This window comes from Camelus bactrianus, chromosome 14 (genome assembly GCF_048773025.1).
Source record: "Camelus bactrianus isolate YW-2024 breed Bactrian camel chromosome 14, ASM4877302v1, whole genome shotgun sequence".
In the NCBI taxonomy this organism is placed as follows: Eukaryota; Metazoa; Chordata; class Mammalia; order Artiodactyla; family Camelidae; genus Camelus; species Camelus bactrianus.
In genome coordinates, this window is record NC_133552.1 from 70,958,114 (window position 1) to 70,981,358 (window position 23,245).

The 23,245-nt window shown below is 44.7% G+C and overlaps 2 protein-coding genes and 1 non-coding gene across 5 annotated transcripts in view; 2 read left to right on the plus strand and 1 right to left on the minus strand.

Moving 5' to 3' along the window:
• CDC16 (cell division cycle 16) overlaps positions 1-3,182 on the plus strand; it is a 38,816-nt gene extending 35,634 nt beyond the window's left edge. For both annotated transcript variants that reach the window (XM_074378631.1, XM_074378630.1), the window contains one exon: positions 3,076-3,182. The gene's annotated coding sequence lies outside the window, so the exon portion shown is untranslated. The remainder of the gene's footprint in view (positions 1-3,075) is intronic.
• Positions 1,874-23,245, plus strand: UPF3A (UPF3A regulator of nonsense mediated mRNA decay). 2 transcript variants are annotated; one of them, XM_010952352.3, is made up of 10 exons: positions 1,874-2,172; positions 3,076-3,182; positions 4,728-4,834; positions 5,966-6,064; positions 6,188-6,298; positions 9,436-9,491; positions 9,581-9,739; positions 15,022-15,182; positions 16,917-17,190; positions 22,175-23,245. In XM_010952352.3, exons 1-10 carry the CDS (start codon positions 1,879-1,881, stop codon positions 22,325-22,327), a joined length of 1,521 nt encoding a protein of 506 aa, XP_010950654.3. In that variant the 5' UTR covers positions 1,874-1,878; the 3' UTR covers positions 22,328-23,245. The 2 variants fall into 2 exon arrangements, with proteins under 2 accessions (XP_010950654.3, XP_074234733.1); XM_074378632.1 differs by lacking the exons at positions 15,022-15,182; positions 22,175-23,245 and having other exon boundaries at positions 16,917-17,084.
• TRNAS-AGA (transfer RNA serine (anticodon AGA)) lies at positions 14,897-14,974 on the minus strand. Its single transcript has one exon. It is a non-coding gene; the product is annotated as a tRNA-Ser (tRNA).

A 23,245-nucleotide genomic window follows, 5' to 3' on the forward strand; every position in this document is an offset into this window, starting at 1 on the left:
TTCCTTCCTGAGTGAGGTCAAGTTCTGGGTTTTAGGGAGTGTCCTTCGAGCGTTGGATACAGCTTAGTAACCAGTAAGTGGAGGTGAGCTCAAGGTCCTGGGGGATCTCAAGTGAAGCCATCATGGCTGGGACAGTGTTCAGCTGGGCTGAGAGGTCTTCAGCGAAGTGGGCAGGACGTTCAGGCAGAGGCCACAGCCATAGCGTCATGATGGTGGGCGCAAAATCTTGACAGAAGAAGTGGCACAAGGCGTTGCACGTGATTGGGACAGGAGTTTTCTCCATTTAAGCATTTTGTGGTTTTTGGCTGAGTCATGAAAAAAATCCCTTAGGACAAGAACACTTCAAGAAGAACAGATGTGAAGTGTAAGATTTAGAATCCTTTTTATTATCTCAATCTAGAAACATCACTAAAGAGTTACAATTAGATACTCAGTTGTTTAATCTGTATAATATTTAGAAATTAAAGAGAGAAAAGCTGCAAATAGATTGAGAGCAGTTCTTTAAAAAAGATGCTCCAAATTTATGCTCTGTTCTTAAAGACTGCTGAAACATTCAGATTTTTAAAATGAATGGTTCCCACATTTCTCACCATCAGCGCCTTCTGCCCTTACCTCCCACCCTCAGGATGTAATAAATGATTTTATCTGGTAACAACATTTTCCTGTTCTTTGTCATGGATAAGAGCTTTTGATCAGCATGACTAGACTTTCAATACTGAGTTGAGTGGAGACAGAAAAAGAAACTCTGGATCTAGAGTATGTGACTTCGTCATAGGTGTGTTCCTGATAGGATTCCTTTAGACTTTATGAAATATTGGTAACAGCTCCTGCCTCACTTCGTGGGGTTTTAAAGAACTCAGTTTTGGAACTACTCTGTCAGTCTTTCAGCTCATGTAAAGTGACACATTTCAAGTGTGTTCATAGGTAGTAAGTGGTTCAAGGATAAAGGACTGGATCGCGTTAAACCTAGGTTTACTTCCAGGACCTGCAACCTCTTATTGCCTCACTCGCTCCATCTCTAGTTTCTATTTTTGTACTTGGAAGTTCTGGGAAGAAAGGTGCTATGAATGAAGAATACAGCCAACATCAGTTGAAAATATAAAATATGAAAAACGTGGCATTTAAAAAGTAACATATATAAACTATTCTAATCAGAAGTAGTATTGCCTGAATGTTTGCAAAAGAAAAACATACAAATGTGAACCTGGTTTGGTTGCTGTCCCATTTACTGAATACCTCAAAAAGTTGAGTGAAAATTACCTTGGAAAACATTAAGGCCCTGTTTTGTGAATGCCGCGGGTCTGAGCTGCTCCAATTCAGCCTGTACCACCAATCCAGACAGGAGTCAGCGTTGCCACCTGAGGCCTAAGGACAGCCCAGTGAACCTTCTTTCCCTGCCGGCCAATTTCTGCTGACTGGTGTGTCTATTCTACTTCGTTTAGGAAAGCCATGCACCACCGGTTTCTGCTGTTTGTCAGTCGCTTGATTTGTCTTAAATGTAACTGCTGTTCTCTGATGAAAGGTTCAGATTCCTTGGGGAAAAAAATAAATAGCTGTAAATATCTTATTAAGCACGTGTATGTAATTCTCTGGAACTTTTGGCCAAAAGGCCAGCTCTTCTCCGTGGGGAAGGGCCCCGCTCAAGGCGAAGTCCCCCGGACCAGAACTTCCCGCTGACCCGCTCATGGGCGAGGGCTTCGACCTGTGCGCCCCTAGACCCTCCTAAGTCGGGATGCAGGGGAGCGCGGCAGGCCCGGCTCCACGGCTCCCGGAATCGCACGCGCGGGCCCTGCGGTTGGGGGCGGAGACGGAGGCTGGGCCGGGAGGGGTGCGGGCCGGGCCACCGCACCGGCCGGATAAGGGGGCGTGCGGCCTCCGATGGGCGCGGGCTGGGTGGGGGCGGCCCAGTTCTCGCGAGGTTTCGGCCCAGACGGGAGGCGGCGGCGGCTCCGCGGCGGGTGCGGGATGCGTTCGGAGAAGGAGGGGGCCGGCGGCCCCGGGGCGGCCGTTGCTGCGCGGGGCCCGAGCGGGAGGGAGAAGCCGTCACCCGCGGAAGCCCAGTTCTGCCACTATTCTCCGCGGCGAGAGCCCGAAGCACCAGTGGCCTCGTTCTCCGGCTGTGCGGGCGGTGTAAGCAAACCTCGCGAGGAGAAGAGGACGGTCCTGAGCAAGGTGGGGTGGGGAGAGGGGGCAGGGTGGGGTGGAGCCATGCCGGCAAACCTCGCGAGAAGAGGACGGGTCTTAGCTTTGGGGCGGTGCGAGGTGAAGGACGGGGCCAGGCTCCCGGCTCGCGTTCGGGGCGGGGCCGCGGACGCTTCAGCACCGCGGACAGCAGCCGGGCTGCGCTGCTCCAGCGGCGGAGGGGCTGGTGCCTCCTGAGACCCAGCTTTACACCCCCTTGACGCAATCTTTCCTGGCTTAGGAGGAAGAAAAGTCAGTTCAGCCTGAGGATATGTCCCGTTGGGGCTGAATCGCTGGGCTCACCAGCGCCGGGCAGTAGCCGTCCACGCTGCGGAGGACCGCGGCCAGAGGGGGCCCGAGAGGGAGGGGTGGCTCGGCGAGGGTCCGTTCCGGTCTGGTCCAGGGAAGACGGTGGGCCGGGAGAGGCACAGCCCGACAGCCTGGTAGCATTGGATAGTGGACGAGGGTGAACACTGCGGACGGTCAGCAGGCGGAAGGTGTCCGCAGCGGGCGGAGTTCTCTCGGCAGTAAGAAGAGATGCGTCGATGTTTTGTTGCTGTTGGTGTTTCGTACATGTATCTTACATTCCAGTATGGCCCCTCGTGCAGGAAGAGGGTAGGGGGGCACATGCCAGCCGTTGTCTGGTATTAATGAAATGATTTCACGAAAAAGAGCTGCTATGCACAGCCTTTTCTGACCGTTCAGCCCTCATTACCCTTTTGATAGCCGTGTTCTCCATGCATGTATTTCTGAATCTTTCCTAAAATGCATGTTTCTGCTGGTCTCTTGGCTTAGATTTTACTCTGAGCATAAACAAAGGTGACCAAGCATTCAGGTAATTAAAGCTTGATACAGTACTAGTGAAACAAAACCCAGACAGCGTTTTTTCCCCAGGTGGTAATCCGGCGGCTTCCTCCCGGTCTCACCAAGGAGCAGCTGGCGGAGCAGCTACACCCTCTGCCCGCACATGATTACTTTGAATTCTTTACTGCTGATCTCAGGTGAGAAGCTTTTACCAACATTAACGAGCTGAGAGGCACTGTCAGTTGATGGTGAAGTAATATAGATAATAGAAACCATCTGTTTCCATCTTCTTTCCCACATGTACCTGGAAATCAGTACAGACCTTTATTTCTGCAAGTCGTTCCTAAGTAGAAAGGTCACTCAATTCCTCTAAAATAAATCTGAGTATCTCTGTAGCACCAACATAGTCTAAAAAGAAAAACAGTCTAACAACATATTACTTAATTTTTTTCATTTTGTATATCAGTAAACCTGATTTCATACAGCCTGTTAAACTAATTGTATTAAAATACAACAAAGAAAAGTGAATAAACAGTAGATGTATAACCTAATGAATTTTTACAAGTGAATTCGCCCACGTAACTCACGTAACTAACACTAGATAAAGAAACAGAATATTCCAGACCCCAGAAACCTCCCAGTGCTCCCTTCCACCACTGACACCCCCCACCCCAACCCACCCCAACCAAGCTGTATTTTTTTACTTCCCTTTTACAGCTTGGTAGTAAGATGATTCTGACAATACTTTAACACTTCCAGATCTCCTTTTTATTAACAAAAAGAGAGCAGACCTCAAGTTTGCCCTTCAACAGGTGACAGTTTGGCTAGAATTTAGCAATTTTCACTATTGATTTTTAGTGATTTTCACATTATCTTTATTCTTCTTTTTATCGTTAGTATCATGCATTCTCATTTATGATAGCCATATAAACTTTCCTTTTGAGTAAATGCATTTAAATAAAAAATGTCAGTTCAGTCAAAGAAAAATATCACAGGTAAAAAAAATATGGTTAAAAAAACATAAAGATGACTTTTCACATGACTAAAGTTTAGGAAAACTGGTACAGTTAAAGGAGGTCAGGCACTGGTCTCAGAGGGACTCAGACTGGAATCCCAGTCCCACGTTTTAACTAGCTACACCCTCTGCAAGTACCTAATTTCTCTGGGCCTCAGTGTTCTCATCTGTGAATTGGGGTTGAAAGTCCCTGCCTGTGAAGGGCATTGGTAGCTGTGAGAAAGGGGAGAAAGGCTTAGTTCTTCTGTAGACCACATGCCATGTGCTACAATAAATACTCTTAAGATACGTAAACATATTCTCTAAATCAGCAAAAGATCTCTTTTACAGTATAATGTTTTCTTCTCAATGAATCATGACCAGGTTGCATTGCAGTCATGATGCATGATTAGGAATTATCTCTGAATAACCTTGCCTTTGGTTTTCCACCTCTGAGGACCAGTATTTTAACCCTGGCTCTGTGCAGTAGAGAAACCAACCTAAACTGTCTCTCCCAAATCATTAAAAAGATCTCAGTTAAAAAAAAAAAAAAGATCTCAGTTAATATTTTGTTTTTGGTTTTTTTGCTATAGAATATCCAGATTGTTGTAATTAACTGAGATATGATTCTGTGGCATAAAGGTTGTATCTGAAGTAGTCTGTTGTATCCAGAAAAGAAAAAAAGACAAAAACCAAAAGAAGTCCTAAGTTTTTTACTAACCATTTTCATTGTTATGTCTTATTTCAGTCTTTATCCTCATCTCTATTCAAGAGCGTACATTAACTTTAGAAACCCTGATGACATCCTGCTTTTTAGAGATCGTTTTGATGGATATATCTTCATTGACAGTAAAGGTTGGATCACTGGCTTTTTAAACTCTTTATTATAATCTCTAAGTAAAAGTTTTGCTGCATGTTTGTGAGTTTTAATTAAGAAGTTCTTAGATACTAATCTAAAACTCATAAATTTTGATTATTACTGTGATTATGTGCTTATGTTTAAAATTAAAATTATATATAAACCAGAAATTCCAGCAATTCTGTGTAGTAGTGACAACCTATTTATGTATTATCATGAGTCAAGTTTTTCATATAAGTGAGTTTTCTGGAGAAGTGAACTTTTTATGTCCCTGAACTAAATTATTGTATCCTAATACTATGTACTAGGCATTGTGGACACAGCAATACAAATGAGTCAGACATTGTCCCTGCCTATCTGAAGCCCTGCTCTCCTCCAGGTTCTTGACTTTATTCTGGATAGTTGAGGGTAGCACAAACATGTCTTCCAGATAAATGAGAGTTAAAATATCATAGTCATCTGACAAATCTAAAAGTGATTACTCAGTGAGTTTAGTGCCAAGGTAGAAGTGTTCCATCTTTTTTTCAGTAATCATGTAGTGGATTCTCTGAGTGAAAGTTTCTGTGTGTTTGTTTCCCCTCACATAACAACAAAATCAGTTTCAAGTGACTTTCATTGTGAACTTTTCAGTTTGATGCTCTCTCTTTTAGCTGAGTGTATCTTCTAAGCAGAATCATTTCCTTGAACTCACATAACAGATCGATAATTGAATTAACCTTTTAAAACTTAAAAATTTTAAATGTGACTAGGAAACCTATTTGAAGATATTCTAAGATAAACTCTTTGGTGGTAGAGTGATAACGTTTATTGAGGTATAAGTTACATATCTTTAATAATGAGCATTTTAAGGTATACAGTTTAATGAATTTTGTGTGTATTTAATCTTGTAACCACCACGACAACAAAATAAAACATTTGTTTTATTTAACAAATAATTGTGCATCCTTTGTTTAAGTCTGGAGTTTGACATGCTAAGATTACAATTACTTGAAAGTATAATTAAATTATAGTTTAAACAGTAATATTGTCAATGCTGTGTTCAATCCTTAAGTAAGCTAGTGCATTGTCTTCCAAAATGAATACAGTAGAATTTCAGAATGTTTTTTGTAATTTGTTTTCTGTTAAAGGCCTAGAATATCCTGCAGTGGTAGAATTTGCTCCATTCCAGAAGATAGCCAAAAAGAAGCTAAAGAAAAAAGATGCTAAAACTGGAAGCATTGAAGATGGTGCGTCCTTTTCAGATGCTGGGTTGGAAAACCACCAAATTAAATACACTGATCAAGTATGACTCCTCTCCTGTATATGGCAAGGAATATTTTTCTTCTCTTTCTGTCTATTTTAATTTACAGATCCAGAATATAAGAAGTTTTTAGAAGCTTACTGTGTGGAGGAGGAGAAAACTAGTGCCAATCCTGAAACTCTTCTGGGGGACATAGAAGCAAAGACAAGAGAACTTATTGGTCTGTTTTGCTCATTTCTTCTCTTTGCTTTATTGAGATATGTATTTATAGAGTATATATTTATTTCTTTTTCATTATATGATAAAAAACCGACACGTGACAGAAATGTGCATATTTCCCAGCTTTGACAAAAGGATGGTGAGATGGCAACTTGGGAAAATAATTCTGAGCATCTGTCAATGGAGAACACCAGAGTTTTCAGTTACAGTCATTTTGTTTCAGAGTTATGATGCTTCTGTGTGAACAACAAAGAAGACATTTGAGTGCTGTGTGCTTGGCTGCATTAGGGAAAAGCCTTATGTCTCAAAGTTGAAATCAGACATGTTTGCAAAGAGCAGTCCCACAAATGAGATGCTTTGCTTAAGTATGAGGTCATCTTGCCGCTGTTCAAAAAAACTGTTTAGCCTCCTGAGCCAGTGGGTAAGCCCAGCCAAAGCCAAGAGTCTGGTGTGAATCAGGCCTTCAACCCTATACCTGCAGGTGGTACGTTGTAGAAGTGCTTGTCTCCTGGTAGCAGTCCCCCAGAACTTGGAGACATGAAACCCTGTTTTCTATCAGGCAGTCTGCTTGTAGTGTCTCCCTTTCTGTCTCCGATTCCCTTCCCCTCCCCTTCTCCTCCCTCCCCTCCTGATGCCTGCACCCTGTTCACCCACTGACACTTACAGGCCAGGCCAGTGACACTGTTGATAATTTATCTTATTTGTCTGTCTCCCTCTGCCTTAACTCTCTTCTCATTTTGTTCCCCCACCCCACACCCACCAACGGGACTGTATTTCTGTCTTTTAGTCTCAGCATATAATACATTGCTTGGACAAATTTAGGTCTTTGGTAAATATTTGTTGAGTAAATTAATCAAAAAGGTGAACATTACTGAAACATTCATTAGTGTAGTAACGGAGTTTTATAAGAGATGATTTAACATGTGGCTCAGAAGACTTACTCACTGAAGTATTTGTGGACACATGCCCTGCATGTGCTGACTGGGTACCGGGGACTGCACCAGAATGGGGTGCACTGGCTCCTGCCTTCACGCGCTGCCCTCTTGTTGGGGTGATGGCCGCAAACACGTGCAGAAATGCCCAAACCAGAGCGTTTCCATTCCTGATGAGCTCCACAAACATACTGGAATAGAGTAAGGGCTTGGTGAGAGGCCCCTCTGAGACCGCATTTGACCTGAGACCAGCCAGGCAAGGAAGCAAGGGCTGGTTGCTGGCATATTGGGCCCGGAGCAGCGGGCGCAGGCCCATTGGTGGCACGTGGCCTGCAAGGGGCAGATGGGCTGGAGATGGGGCACAGCACGGTTGGCTGGGTTTTACTGGAGGGACGCTGGAAACCATTGAGGGAGTGGCGTGGTGTGGTCTCTGGTTGCTCCAGCGTCGGGGACGGTGTGTGCTGGTAGAAGCTGGGCCCTAGTAGAGAGGCTGTGGTCAGGGAAGGCGCTTGACTCAGGCTGGCCGAGTTGGCGTGCGCTCTGGGGGTTGGGCTGAGGTCTGGCATGTGCAGTAAGAAAGCAGAAGGAATCAGGGCCTCCTGGAGTTTGACTTGAGCAGGTCCGTGGACCATGGCACTGTTACTGAAGTAGGGAAGAAACAGTTTTGAGGACAGATTGTGATCTCACTGTAGAAATATGCTGAATTTAAGAAGAACTAAAAGAAGAAGATCAGAAATTGACACAAGTCACCTCCCTCCCCCACCCACTTCTTCACTGCTTTGTTGGGAATGCCCTTGTATAGGATAGCTTCAGAAAAGTAGTGAGGGCTTTAATGTCTGGGCAGTTTTAGATACCCCCTTGCTGGTCAAACACACACCACCCTGCAGGTTCCAGCCATGCTCCTGCAGAGCAGGGTGCAGTTCTGTCCTCTCTGGCTCCCAGTACCGGGCCCAGTGCTGGGTGCGTGGGACACGAATGGTAGTGACTTGCTGAGGAAGCCCGCCAGCCCGGGACCAGGCCGAGGGCTTTGTTTCTGTGACTCCTGTTTCTGCCTGTGTGGTTTAATCTTAATCAGACAATTTGTGGCAAATGCCTTCTTCTTTTCTTAGATTTTGGCCTTTAGTGGATTCTTACGATCAAGTCTAAGCAGAGTGGGTTAAATGGAAGTTTTAATTCACTCTGAAGTTCAGGTTAGTTCAGTGTATATCAGGGTCTACAGAGCAGACAAACCTGGGCTCAGTCCCAGCTCTGAGACTTAGCAACCCCGTGACCTTGTCCGGAGCCTCAGCTTCCCGGTTTCCTCATAGGTTGTGGTAACAGCTCTCTGGAGGTCTAACAGTGACACTTCTATGGTTTGTAAAGCACTTTCTCATGCAAGGTCTCATTTACCCCTCATTCACATCACTGCTTTGGGGTAACAAGGCAGGTGTTCTGCAGGAAAGGAGGGAGGCAGGCCGAGTCTCCATGTCAACCTCCACCCATCCAGGGTCTCAGCCCTGCCCTTGGTGGGCAAGGCCGGAACTTCCACAGTGCAGAGCAGAGTCTGCACGGATTTCCAGCAGCCCCCCTCCCCCCGCCCCCAACGGATACCAAAGTCTGTGGGCGCTTCAGTCCTCTCTAAAACACAGTGCTGTGCGTGCATGTGGCCTCCCTACGCCCTCCCGGGTATTTCCAGTCGTCTCGAGGTGACTTATAGTACTTGATTTGCTGTGAGCGCTATGAAAATAGTTGCCACTCAGTGGCAAATTCAAAGTTTTGCCTTAGAGAACTTTCTGGACTTTTCCCCCCAAATATTTTTGATCCACAGTTGGTTGAACCTGTGGATGTTGAACCTGCAGGTACGGAGGGCTGACTGTATCTACAAATGTTATGTGCTGATTTAAATTATCAGCAAAAATGTTAAGATAGTCATAACATTTGGGAAGTTTAATGTATTGTACTCATTTTGCTTTTATACCATATTTGTAATATAGAAGATTCCCTGAAGAGTCTGGAATTAAATGCCTAGCATGTGTAAAATTGTCAATACCTCCAAATTATTTGACTTTATAGTGATGAAATAAGAACTCCCTCAAATATAGTATATGTTCATGTATATTTTAATTCCTCTAATTATTTTAAAGATTGAATTGAAAGCAAGTATTTAAAATAAAGGAAAGAAATCTTTTTTTAGAGGTAATACCACATTGCAATTTTTGTATTTCAGCTAGAAGAACCACGCCTCTTTTGGAATATATTAAAAACAGAAAATTAGAGAAGCAGGTAGGTCTGGCCTTTTACCTGATGAACAGCGCTCCTGTTCCTGTCACGTCCATGCAGACAGTTTATGCACGTACTTCCCACATCTCTAGAGAATTCGAGAAGAAAAGCGAGAAGAACGGAGGAGGAGGGAGTTGGAAAAGAAGCGCTTACGGGAAGAAGAGAGGAAGAGGAGGAGAGAGGAGGAAAGATGTAAGAGAAAAGCGGCAGACAGGCCAAAAAGAAGTGCGGAGAAAGAAGTAAGGATTCAGGTAATTCTGATTAGACGTTTCGTTTCCTTTTTCCAAAAATAGTTCTACCTTTTAGGTATTTTAGCTCTTTAGAACTTTAAGAACATTTTCAATGAGTGTAGTCTTTAACTGTTAGAGTTCTTTTCTCACACTGTGTTCCCCGAGCCCCTGGGGTTCCTTGGGCGTGCTGTGTTGGGAGGACCACGTAGGTGGGTGGGGAAGGGGACTGGCCTCCTGGGGAGACAGGAGCACGGCACCCAGAGGAGCCCCACATTTGAATGTCATAGGTTGGGCTTCTGCTTATATTTGCCTTTGAAGGAAGATTTCTTGACTGAAAAACTGCATATTTGAAACCCGCTGGCTTTGTGTTCACTGCCCTTTCTACATGAAGCCTGACTCATAGAACCGGGTTGTCCCATTTCTCTTGTGGCAGCAACGGCTTCTGCCTCCCTCGCCCAGCTTCTCCCTTGGCTGATGCACTCTCTCAGGAGTGTGGCTTAGTGCTGAGAGGGAGCTTTCCTCTGTGTAAAACTTACTGTCCGCATTGGGGTCAGCCTCGCCTTCTCAGTGCTCCGCTCAGGTGACTTAAACTGAGCCCGGATTGTAGCCTAATGTGAATCTTACCTGTTCCATGAAGGGTTTACGGTACCTTTTAGGGATTCATTAAAATTATATAATATAAATTGAAAAATATGAAAGGTCAGGACTTGGAGGAACAGAGGTAGCCAGGGAAGGATGGGAAAGAGGTCGCAAACACCTAACTGAGCTGTCGGTCAGTGTCTGATGTGCTTGGCAGTCAAAACCAGAAAAGCTGATCAGAAACAGTTTCCATTATCCATGCAGAGAAAACATGCCAGTTCTTCAAGGGAAGCAAAGCCTTTTCTGGACTTTGACTTCTAAAACAATTTCCCGCATAGGTGGTCATGTGGGGTTCACTAGCAATGGAGGGAACAATGTCTCAACAACATTCCTATGAAACACACAACTACTTGTATCCGTCAGGACTGGTGGTTATGCTGCAGTAACACTCTCAAAATCTCATTGGTTTCACATAACTCAGGTCCTTTTCTGGGCCACATTGATGTCGACTGTGCATTGCCCAACACGGCCACTCAGTGACCCAAGCTGATGGAGGCACCATCTGGCATCTGCTTCCGCAGTCTTAATGACAGGGGAAGGGGATGCGTAACACAGCACATTGCACGCTAGTTCCTAAGCCTTCCACATGGAAGTGACATCCATCCTACCTGCTCAGATTTCACCTGCCAAAACATGGTGCACATCCCCAGCTAATCTCAAGTGGGGACAGAGGAAGTGCCAGAGGAAAACCTGAAGTATTTATGAACAGCAGTAATGAGTGACATTATTTCTGAAGACTGTTTCTTGAAATGTCTCTCTTAAGTGTAAGGACGTTGCTGAAAAACTCAGCTTGATGAAGGTGTGGGCCAGGCCATGTTGCTCACACACGTTTGTGGCAAAGATGAAACCCCAGTGTGCAAAGATGAGTAGGGAGCCGTTTGCCCCACAAGAAATCATCCCAAGTCATTTCTTTCATCTTGGCTTTGAGAATTGGACACAGATCTGTGTAGTTTTAAAGTCTCATAATCTGATAATAACACTGATGAAGTAGAGGAAGCCAGTCAGCAGTATTCAGTGAAGATCACCTTCCCCACATCTGCCAGAACATGGACCGGGAACAGGCCAGGCCGGGGTCCCTCAGGAAGTAACTCGGAGAGGGTGTTTTCTGCTTGTCGGTGTGGCCTGAGTGAGCACGCGACTCTTCATAACAAAAGTGTAGCGGACGTACTTCCTGTGGCAAATGCAGATAGTCTCAGCAGTGTGAACTAACAGCCCTTGAAGGATAACTAGTCAAATGAAACCTTCACGTTATGGGGAAGGTCTTTGTCACTGTGGAAAGGCCGCTCTGTCATGACCTGCGAGGAAGTAGGTACACGTTTAATGCAGATTTTATGGTCACAGGTGTGCAAATACTGTCTAACCTTTTCCTTTACTTTCCTCAGCAAAGAATGATAGCTAGTCTAAGGCTGTATATTCTCAGAAGCACTTTTGTCAACAGCTATCAGAGTTTTTCAGGAAGAGTCGTTGAAACTTGTAGCCCACAGTTTTCACTATGACTTTAAGTAAGACAAAATATTTGGAGTATAGCATTTTACTTTTACATTTTTGAGTATGGAATTAGCATCCAAAATAAGCCAAAGAAATAAACACAAATTTAGGTGGGGATATAGCTCAAGTAGTAGAGCGTATGCTTAGCATGCATGAGGCCCTGGGTTCAATCCCCTGTACCTCCTCTAAAAGTAAATAATAAAACCTAATTACCTCTCCCTGCCAAAAAATAAAATAAAATAATAATAATAAAAAATTTTAAGTCAGTGAAAGTAACTGTAGGACTCTTTATCTAGAAAAAAAGAAAACAAAACATGGGCCCAGTGAGAGAAAGGCTTAGTCTTATTCCAATCTGGTAAAAAAGAATCCTGGTGGTAGGTTAGACCTGTGACATGAGCCGTCCACAGCTCTGTCCTCCGCAGTGTGTGGTGTTCTGACCTGACCCTATGTGTCTGACTCCAGGCGTAGCCTTTAATGAGCATCTGTGCTCAATTTGGGTGTCTCTGACCTATGATTCTTCTGGAGAATTCTAATTTAAAGAAGAGAACTTGAAAAATAAAATCTGCAAAGAAATGCCGAAAGAATTTGTATTAATACCCTGAAAGTAATGAGGCAGAGAGAGGCTCTCGTGGCTGTTTTTAACAGTAAAGAAAAATATGATTTAGGGAGAGCAACTCAGCATTTTATTTCCTCCAAGGACTTGAAAACTAAGCAGTGAGCTCAAGTTGAGGTAGGTCAGGTTAGCACAGTTACAAACAAAATCCTGAGTACGTAACTGTAGGCTATAAATAGCATTATCCAAGACAATTGTGTGATCTCTTTCACGAAGCTCTTTAAAAGCAGATGCCTGTGGAACAAGTAGAACTGAGGGCTGGGCAGGGCTCCCTGGATGTGGCCCTGGCTTCTGCCTCCCCTGTGTCCTGTCCCTCTCTCCTCCCCCTCCCCGCTTCCACAGGGAGCTTTTCTCCCCAGACTCACGCCTTCTCATCTGTGGCTCCTGTTCACCGTCTGGTCCCTGTTCACATCTTATCTGCAGAGATGCCATTCCTGACCCCCTTGAGAAACTATTCCTTCTCCTCCCCTTACCGCACATCTCACTGTCCTTTTATTCTGTTTTATTGTGTGTTTGTAGCATTCATACCACCTGAGATTGTCTTGTTCACTCTTTTCTGTTTCTGTCACTGTGTACACCAGTCTTCCACCCCCACGGCCACCACTGCCTCAGCTAGAATGTTAAATGTAAGTTCCTTAATTGTGGGCACTTGTCTCTTATTCCCAACTGTATCCCTAGCACCTGATACAGGGTCTTTTTCCCAATGTATGGCATACTGCTCCTAAAACCCTTGTCTCTGGAGTGACAGGAGTGTCTGTATGCTAATGAGCTGACCAGTGTCTGGGGCCCTGGATGGCTTCAGGATGGGGCTTAAGAAAGACCAAGGCATGATTAGAGGACTGGAACTTTTAGCCCCACTCCCCGACCTCCAGAAGGGGAGAGGGTTGGAGGTTGAGTTCAGTCACCAATGGCCAGTGATTCAGTCAGTGAGCCCTGTGTAATGGAGTCTCTCTGAAAGTCCCCTAAGTGGGGGGTTTGGAGAGCACCCAAGCTTGTGAGCACGTGCATCTGGCTGCCAAGAAGGCGGATCCCAGGTGCGCATGGAAGCCTCAGACCTCTCCCTGCTGCTGTGTCCTCGCATCTCTCCCATCTAGCTGTCCCTGCACTGTACCATTTATAACAAACCACTCATAGTGAGTGACACACTTTCCACAGTTCCGTGAGTCACTCTTATTCAGAACCCCCCTGAGCTTATAGCCAGCCCATCAGAAGTGCTGGTCCCAGACAACCTGGGACTTAAACTGGCCTCTGAAGTGGGGACAGTCTCGTGGGATCTGACATTAATGGCAGGTAGATGGTGTCAGGACTGGGGTGAACCATGGGATACCCAGCCTGTGTTGGAGAAGTGGTGTGGTAGGGGGGTCTAACCCTAACCTTTGGTTCCAGAAATACTGTGAGTAAAAACGGTTCAGAGGTGCACAAAACCATCTGTTGGGTGGATGGAGGTGTATGCTATTGCCCCTCCCTGGGGTTTGCATTTATTACCAGCATATATTGCTTTTTTAATTAAAAAAAATATAGAGTGTTATCTGAAAGGAAGTGTTAGAATTCGCAGATCCCCCGCAGGCAGAGTAAGAGCATATGTGCAGGTGACGGTGTTCACCTCTCATGAGAAGCACCTTTCTGCATTTTGCCTGTCAGCCCATGTTTCATTCTTAAAGGAACTAGTTTAGTCTAAATGTATCTGTGTATAGTTTTGCTGTGCTGCAATATAGAATATGTCTAGGGAGAACAGAATTCCCGTTAGCAGACCTTCCGTTCATTTTCTACAAACTGACTTCGCCCTGCAGTACTTAAATTTCAGAGTAAGAACAGGGAGGGAGGCCAGTTTCATACCAAATTAAATGGATCCTAGCAACCTCTGAGTCTCTCTCCAGAAAGAGAACAGTGTTTGAAAACTCTAAACTAGTCTCAAAGTCATCAATATAAAGCAGTCTTTTTAAAAATAAAAAAAGGTTTTTTCCTTATTACGAAAGTGATACGTCTTCATTTTAGAAAAACTAAAACCTGTAGATGATGGAAAATCATTTCAGTTCTGCCAACTAAAAATGATCACTGTTAACACAGTGTTGCAAGCCTTTTAGACATTTTTCTGTGTGTGTGAATCAACATATAGCTAGAAGTCATTCTGCTTTGTAACATTCTTTTATTCGTTAGTATAAGTAAGTTTTCATCACAGTAACTATCCTAAATTGTTTTTATAGCTACAGAGTATTTCATTGACTGAACATTCCCCTGTGTATTTTACCAAAAACCCGTTCAGTGGGCCTTTAGCTTACTCTTTTTGCTGTTCAAACATTTGGACTCAGTATTGTTGTGTATTTTAAATTATTTATTAAATAACTTCTTTTATGATAAACTTAAAAAAAATTGTTCTTTTTTTTTTTTTTTTTAATTTACTTTCTGTGGGTAGGTAATTGGGTTTCCTTTTTTTTTGATGGAGGTACTGGGGCTTGAACCCAGGACCTCATGCGTTCTAGGCATTCAGTCTACCACTGAGCTACACCCTACCCTCCATGATACACTCTTAAAGTGATATTTTACTAACATGATAATTTTTCAGCTTCTCAAGAAACCAGAAAAGGGAGAAGAACCAAGCACTGAGAAAGCAAAAGAAAGAGGAGAGGAAACTGACCCCGGAGATGGGAAACGGGAACTGTGTCCCAGCCATGCAGGCATGAAGTCTGGGCCCTTGGAGAGCTCACGGGAGGAGCTCAGGGAAAAGTGAGCCTGTGCTTCTGTTTCTCTGACCATGTTGCTTGTCTGAGGTGGCCTTTGGGTCACGGTCATGTTTCCTTTGCCAGTGCAAGTACTTACACATCACAGTATGCTTGGAATTCAGGAATTTTGCCAGAATATGCTTGTCCACATTGTTATCCCTCCTTGGTCAAGTGGGAACTTGGTGAACCCATTCGGTTTGTCTTCAGAAGGGGCATGTCCTTGTGTTATCTCCTTAACTGTCCTCTCCTGCCTCTTCTCTTGGGCCCCTGTCACTGCACTTCTGGGTTTCAAGATCTTCCCAATCTCTCTTCCTTTGGGATTTTTATCAGTTTGTAATTTTCCTCTCTGTTTTGAGATACTTTGCCCACTTGATCTTCCGGACCTCCTTCAATTCATCTACAGAATTACAGATTTGAGAACCCAGTCTGTTAGGTGCTGGGAATCTTTTGTGATACAGAAATAGAACCCTAAGTACTGTCATTCCTTTGCTGGAGTGGGCAACCCTCTGTCCCACCACGGGATCTGACCAGCAGCTGTGGGTACTGGTGTTCTGCTAGCCCCCCTCCGCCAGCGGGGGTCCTCTGCCTGCTCATGATGAGCAGCTGGTGAGAGGAGCTCAGGCAGTGTTCTCTGGGATGGGACATGGCAGTCTCTGAGTGGGGCCAAAGACCAGCCAGGGGCTTGGCAGAAGGGAGCCCCTGCCTCCTGCCCTGTGTCCTCAGGGTTTGATCCCCTCCCCACAGTCGGGTGCCACATGCAGCTGGGCTGCTTCTTCCCCTGACCAGGGGCTCTTACCCATGGGCTGGACCTGGACGCCTGCAGAGCTTCCTGGAGCCCAGGGCCCCTCTGCTCACAGAGTGTCTGGAAGTAGGTTTGAGTTCGGAGGGAGCAGGGTGAGGTCATGGGATTAGGCTGCTGTTTGTCCAGAATCAATATAATCTGAATGGTTTCTTACTGCCTTCCTTGTACAGAGTTGTGATAAAGTTTTTGTCCTCTTTTTGGTGGTTCTGGTTAATTGGTTTGTTTATAAAATTAATTCATGTGTGACTATCAAATCTATGGTCTTTTAACACTCTGGTTTATGTTACAGGCATTTCTGTTACTATTGCTTGTGACACAGAGTGCCCTTGTCATGTTTCTTGCACAGATTTGTGCTTTTCTGGTAGATCTTTCTGTTCCTGTCTGCTCTGCTGCCTTTGTGCGCGGGGAGCCAGACAGTGTGTGAGGTTCGTGGAGAGAAAGACTTTAAGAACCAGATGAGCTAAGTAGCCACTTACTTTCTCTCTATTCATTTAACAGTTTGATAACAGCATACGTTAATCTTCAGTTAACTTTAGCTCTGCTTGGAGCAGAAACGCAGCTGTAGATACCGGCTCTGTGTCATGATGGATGTGTATCTGGGCTCTCAGGAAAGTCCCTTGACCACTGTTAATCTCATTTCAGAAAAGGGGAGGTTGTATTTACTGAGAATAATAAAAATATGTGTACATGGTATCTTCCCGTAGTGCCTATTACATATGTGTCACTCAGGTATAACAGCAAATATAGTTATTACTGTTGTTTATTCATCTCTTCAAAAGTTTCTTATTGAATACCTGTCATGTGCAAACTTGGCACCATGGGGATGAGCAGACCTACGTATTCCTGGCCTGTTTTTGACCTTCCAGTCTGGAAGGGAGGACGGGTAACTGACAAGCAGTTTGCAAGAGGTTGCTGATCATTTGTGTTTAATCACAGGTCACAAAACGACAGTGATAAAGAGCAAAGGGATGCAGAAAGAAGATGCCGGGAACAAGAACTTGAAGCACAGAGACACCACCTGGACGACAGCAGGAAGCAGAGAGCTCACTGCGAGCTGGACAGGCTTTCAGGAAGAGGCAATGAAGAGACGAAGTCAGGGAAAGGCTTCGCCCCAGACAGAGGGAGGGCAGGGAGCCAGGACTGGGGCGCCCCCATGGAGCAGAGGAGTGAGGACTGGCTGGTGGCCAGAAAGGAGCGCCTGGGAAACAAGGTTCTTTCACTCACTTGGGATAACCTCTCACTTCATTTCCATCTGCTGAAAATATAAACTGCTTCTGCAGGCTTCCCGCTGCTTTTCCAAACAGAAATTCTTTTATTAACCAAACGAGGGAAGTCTGCGTGGTGTCTTGAGGTGCAGGGTGCACACTTGACAGTGAGGGTCCACCCTGGAAAAGAATGTGTATTCCGGGGTTTTTGGATGCAGTCCTGTAGGTATAAATTAAGTCCAGTTGGTCTATTGTGTCATTTAGTATCTCTGTTGCCTTTTGGTTTTCTGTCTGTATGATCTGTCTGTTGATGTCAGTGGGCTTAAGTTTCATTATTGTCTGCTTCTCCCATTATGTCAGTCTTTATTTTATATATTTAGGTGCTCCTGTATTGGGTGCATATACGTTAATGGGTATAACACCCTCTTCTTGCATTGATCCCTTTATCATTATATAATGCCCTTCTTTTTCTTTATGGCCTTTGTTTTAAAGTCTGTTTTATGTGATATGAGCACTGCTACCCCTGCTTTCTTGGCATTTCCATTTGCATGAAATATCTTTTTCATCCTCTCACTTTGTCTGTGTTTTGCCCTGAAGTAAGTCTCTTGTAGGCAGCATGTTGGAGGTTCTTATTTTCTTATCCAGTCTTCCACTCAGTGTCTTTTCATTGGAGCATTTGGTCTGTTAACACTTAAAGTAATTGTTGATAGGTGTATACTTATTGCCATTTTAGTCATTTTTCAGTTGTTTTTGTAGTTCTTTGTTCATCTCTTCCTTGTTGTTTTTCTTTGTTGGTTTGACGATTTTCCTTTTTGGTATGCTTGAGTTCCTTTCTTTTTGGTTTTTGTGACTCTGTTGTGTATTTTTGATTGGCGGTTACCATGGAGTTCAAGAATGTCTTTGAAATTAAATTTGAGTGATAGTCATTCAAATTTGAACACATTCTGAAATAGCTGCATTTTTGATATCCCTCTCCTGTACGTTTTGTGATTTTGATGTCCTACTTTATATTTCCATGCATATTCTTTTACTGTTAATTGTAGTTGTAATCGTTTTTCACAGGTTTTTTTTTTTTTATTATTGTTTTTTTAATCTACGTGCTGGTTTATTTAAGTGATTTTCAGCCTTTCCTGTTGTGACTTTCCCTTTCCTATAGATTCTTTCTTCTTTTCTATTTACAGAAGACCCTTCAGTGTTTCTTTTTAGGTAGGTTAAGAATTGCTGAATTCTTTTCATTTTTCCTTGCCTGAGAAATTCTTTGTATCTCCTTTTGTTCTAAATGATGATCTTGCTGGTAGGGTATCCTAGGTTGCAGGTGTTTTCCTTTCAGAACTTGGAATATATCATGTTACTCCATTCTGGCTGCAGAGTTTCTCCAGAGGAATCAGCTGATAGCCTCAGGGGGGTCCCTGTAACTGACTCTCTCTTGCTGCCTTTAGAATCCTCTCTTTATCTTTATCTTTTGCCATTTTAATTATAACAAGTCTTGGTGTGGGTCTCTGGGTTTATCTTGTTTGGGACTCTGTGCTTACTGTACCTGGATATCTGTTTCCTTCTTTAGGTTAGGGTAGTTTTCAGCCATAATTTCTTCAAATACATTTTCATTTTCCTTCTCTCTTCTCCTTCTGGAATCCCTGTTATACACAGGTTGGTACATTTTACATTATCCCATAGATTTCGTATGTTGCTTTCATTTCTTTCCTTTGTCTTTCTGTCAGCTGTTCCGATTGCGTGATTTTTATTATTCTCTCTTCCAGGTCATTGATTTGTTCTTCTGTGTCACTTAGTCCACTGTTAATTGCTTCTAGATTGTTTTTTATCTCAGCAATTGAACTATTTTTGATTGGTTCATCTTTATAGTTTCTAGTTCCTTTTTACAGTGATCTGCATTTCTATCAATAATCTTTCTTAATTCAGTTAGCATTTTTACTACTTCCTTTTTGAACTTGGAGTCTAGTCGGTTAGTAGACTGAGCTTTGTTTCATTATTTGTTCTTTCAGGGGATTTCTCTTGTTCTTTTAATTGGGAGTGGTTCCTCTGCCTTTTTATTTTACTTTCTCTGTCTCTGTGAATTTAGGAGAAACAGTTGTCTACTGTGGTCTTAATAGTGTGTTTTTATGTATAAACTATGTATGTCCAGTGTTTTTGGCATAAGGGCTGGTTTGGTATGGAAGCCTTGTCTTTCCTCAGGGTGTGCTGGCAATTATCCCCTTGATAGGAGGTGTGGTTGGTGTTGGAGTATCTAGACCCTATGCAGGGTATGAGTGGGGGCTTCCTGTCAGGGGTGAGGTCTGTTCCCCCATTGTTGGAGTAGAAGCCATGAGGGTTGGGTTCAGTAAAGCTTCATTGCCCTTGAGTGTGTGTCCTGCCCCAAAGGAGGTGACTGCTAAAAAGCAAATGTGGCCCATGCAGTCACAGAAGACATACGTGCTGATTGTGTGGGCATCTGTGGTTCCCCTCAGAAGCAGCCCAGAGTTGCATCCCTTTCTCTGTTGTGTTTACCCCGATCTCATGCAAGGCTGTGGAGTAGGCTGTGGGGCTGGGGGTCAGGGCAATGTGGCTGCAGGAATTGAGGTGGCTGTGCTGCTGCCTGGGGTCTGGGCTGCCTCTGTGGCAGACTCTCCCAGGACCCTCTGCCCCAGATCCAACACTAAGTTGTGCTCTGGAGTGGGCGGAGCTGAGGGCTCTTGCTCGGAGACAACCGCTGTGTACTCCTGCACATGCCAACAGTGGCCTTTGCCACCTCACCTGTACCACAGTCCCACGCTCTTCTCTGTCTCTGCACTGCTAGACTGAGTCTCTGCCCAGATCTCACACCAGGCTGTGGTGTGGAGTGAGCAGGCCAGGATGTTTGCCCCAAGTGCAGTGAGGTGGCAGCTGCCAGTGCAAGACTCTCTTTCCACCCTGATTGTCAGCACACTTGTGCTCCTAACAAGTGGAGTCTGAGCTTCTCCAGCCCTTCTCTGTCTCAGCGGATTTCCCAGCAGGCAAGGGAGTCCATCTCCTCCAAGCAGAACCCTGGGACTGGGATACCCAGATTGTGGCTGGACCTGCTTGCTCCCCAGGATGAGGGACCACCCATGCGGATCTTCACCTCCTTACAGTTCCCACCAGGGACACGGGTCCCCACAGATGCCTTTTTCCCATCCTGCCCAGTTACATGGAGATCTTTCTTGCAGCTTTCGTTGCATAGGAGATCTTCTGCTAGTCTCTAGCTAGTTTTATGTGAGAATTGTTCCACAGGTCGATTTATTTTTGATGTGTTTGTTGGGGGAGGTGAGCTCTGTGTCCTCCCCTTCTCCATCCTGATCCCCCCAAAAGTGTTCTGATTGTTCTTGGATATTCGAAAAGCTCATAAACACCATAGGTTTGCTCTACACAATCAGCATGGAATTGGGATTGTGTACTTAACTTAGCCCAACAGACAGCTTTTCTTTCAGAAGCTTGAGTTTAAGTTTTATTCAGGTCACATTGTCGCAGAGAAGCACTGTAACTGGGGTCATCTCCCTGCCAGGCCCCGGCCCCTGCCCCAGTGCTGGTCACGAGCTGCAGGGCACACCCACCTCCCAGCCCGCCCGTGATTCTGGTGGCCACCTCTGCTCTGCCTCCGTGGTTTTGTCTTTTCAGGGAGCTCTGTGATTGGGAGCATGTGTGTGGCCTCTGAGACTGGCTTTTCCACTTGGCGCAACTCCCTGCAGATCCGTCCAGGGTGTGGTGGGTGTCAGTGACGTTGGTTTTAAAGCATCCCCAGTGAAGGCGAGGCAGGACTCCAGACAGCAGGGCCTTCTCATCGTCACCCTTGACTGGCCACACCCGTTTTACTCAAAGGGTCTGTAGGTACCTTAACCTCAGGTACCAGGTACAGCCATGGGGCTTTCTGGTGGGGTTTGTTCACAGGAACGCTTGTGTTTAACTGCCTTTTTGTTTAGCAGCAGTGAGTGGTGTGGGTCTTTGCACACCTTTGTGTGTGATGGCTCCTTTCTTACGAGGCTCGGCAAGCGATTATGCTCTTTCAGGGTCTCTCTGTGCACACGTTACTTGGGAGAGCAGAGCCCCAGGCAGAGGTGGTGTGTGGAGCCTGCCTCTCGGGCCACGCAGGAGTTCAGATCCATGGGGCCTGCCAAGCCCTTTCCCACTCTTTTCCTTTCTCAGCCTGGCCAAGGAGAAGAGTGTTTCGATAAGCCCCATGGTGGTGATGTGAGGCCTCCACACACAGCCCAAGGGTGGGCCCTGGAGAAACCCAGCCCAGGACGTGCCCACCTGACTCACGCTGTCCTGGGCCCCCAGGTGGCCATGGAGGCTGTGGGGCTGCTCTACTCCCTCAGGGCTGGAAGCTCTGCTAAGCTGGGTCAGCTGCCCCCTCCCTCGGCCGTAGGGCTGGGTCCATGCTGAGCCAGCTGGCTTCCTCTCCCCATTCCCTGAACAGTTTAGTTTCATTTCAGGTATTTAATCCCACTATCTCTAAGAGTTTAGTATGATGACTGGTTAGGTTTATTTTCTGTAAAGGTAACAGTTCAGGAATAAGCTACACAGAAATTGCTTATTACAAATGTTAATGACTGCTTAGTTAGTAGCTCTAAAAAGCCATCTCTCTGAGGGGCCACACCTCATTTTGTTTCAGACTTCACATCCTCCCTGGTGAATTTGAGGGGCTGAGATATGTGTGTGTTGGAGTTTTCATCTCTCAAAATGGGAGGGGAATGCCATGATTGTATTAATTGTATAGGGTGTTCTAGGTTTTAACAGTAACTTACCCAGATACTAATTTTACCTGCTTTCAATTTATTTTAAATATTAACTGTCTTCCTTTTCATGGCTTTTTTGGTCTCAAAATGCCTGATTTCTGAGATAATACGTGAAAAGAGCTGGTTTTTAGCTGCAAGACTGATTTTCTTTAGATAATTAGGATTATCAGGTCTTAGAAATAGAACTGTGTCCCTTCCTATGTTTTTGGCCCTTGGAAAAGTAACACACCTTCTTTCCTGGCAGGACCGGCCAGCGGTGCAGCTGTACCAGCCCAGAGCGTGTGTCCGAGCCCGCGAGTGTGATGGAAGACCCCTCGAGGAGGGCCATGTCAGGAAGAGGGGTGAGGCGGAAGATTTCACAGAGGCTGGATCCCAGAAGAGCGAAGGGGCAGACTGAGCAACGTGCGCATTTGTGACGGTGGTGAGCTCCCTTCGGCATTCTGTGGATTCGAGGAGGCATTTCACAAGTGTATAAATTAGCCTGGAATAAAGCGAGCAAGGTGAATTTACTCCTTATAAAGAAATGAGAAACCAGAACTATTAACGTGGCTTAGAAACCATTCTTAAGGAGCGATCTTTTAAAAATTTGAACAGTTTACATAGATTTTACCGTTTTTAGTACAGACTAGTATATATAATACAACTAATACAGGAAAAAAATCTCCTTTAGGAAGCAGAAAAGTATGACCAAAACAGGGAAGAAGACTAGTATCTAAAGCACCTTAAACATAACTTGGACTTTGCGTTTCACACATTCGTAAGCAAGGGTTCTGTTGGGGTCTGTATCTCATCGTGCTTTTTGTTGGTTTTCTGTGAGTTGTGGTTTCTGGAAAGTGAGCAGCTGTCATTCCGCTATAGCCGTTGTGCCCCGTCCCCCCTGCGCACCTCTGTCATGGCCTCTGACACCACAGTGTTGTAACCCCTGTGATGGGAACTCTAAGTGCAGCGTCTGTGGGTTTCCTCTTTGCAGTCTGAGGCAGTTTATTTTAAAATAGTAATGTAGCTTTCTGCAACTGTGCGTTCTATAGTACTTTTTCCTTCTAGTGAATATTTTAAATGTTCATGTGTTTTTGGTGCTATGCCAATTTATTAAATAAAAATTTTAGTTGCTATGAATGTGAACTCCAGTTATGGTACCTTTCCTACATAGAATTGTATGTAACAAAATACCGCTTTTTAAAAATGTAGCTTCAATCATCTGACTATTTTGCTGGTTATGTCTACTCCTTATAAAATATAAAATGTTTACCAAAAACTGACTTATTTATTATTAAAAAACATCTATGACTGTTGGACATACAGTCAGTTTCACGCA

Excerpts from the sequence above, each read along its gene's own strand:
- UPF3A (XM_010952352.3), top strand. The coding sequence starts at position 1,879 with ATGGGCGCGGGCTGGGTGGGGGCGGCCCAGTTCTCGCGAGGTTTCGGC. Across the intron at positions 6,299-9,435 it reads AAAGACAAGAGAACTTATTG|CTAGAAGAACCACGCCTCTT; the intron begins GTCTGTTTTGCT and ends TTTGTATTTCAG. Across the intron at positions 17,191-22,174 it reads AGGAGCGCCTGGGAAACAAG|GACCGGCCAGCGGTGCAGCT; the intron begins GTTCTTTCACTC and ends CTTTCCTGGCAG.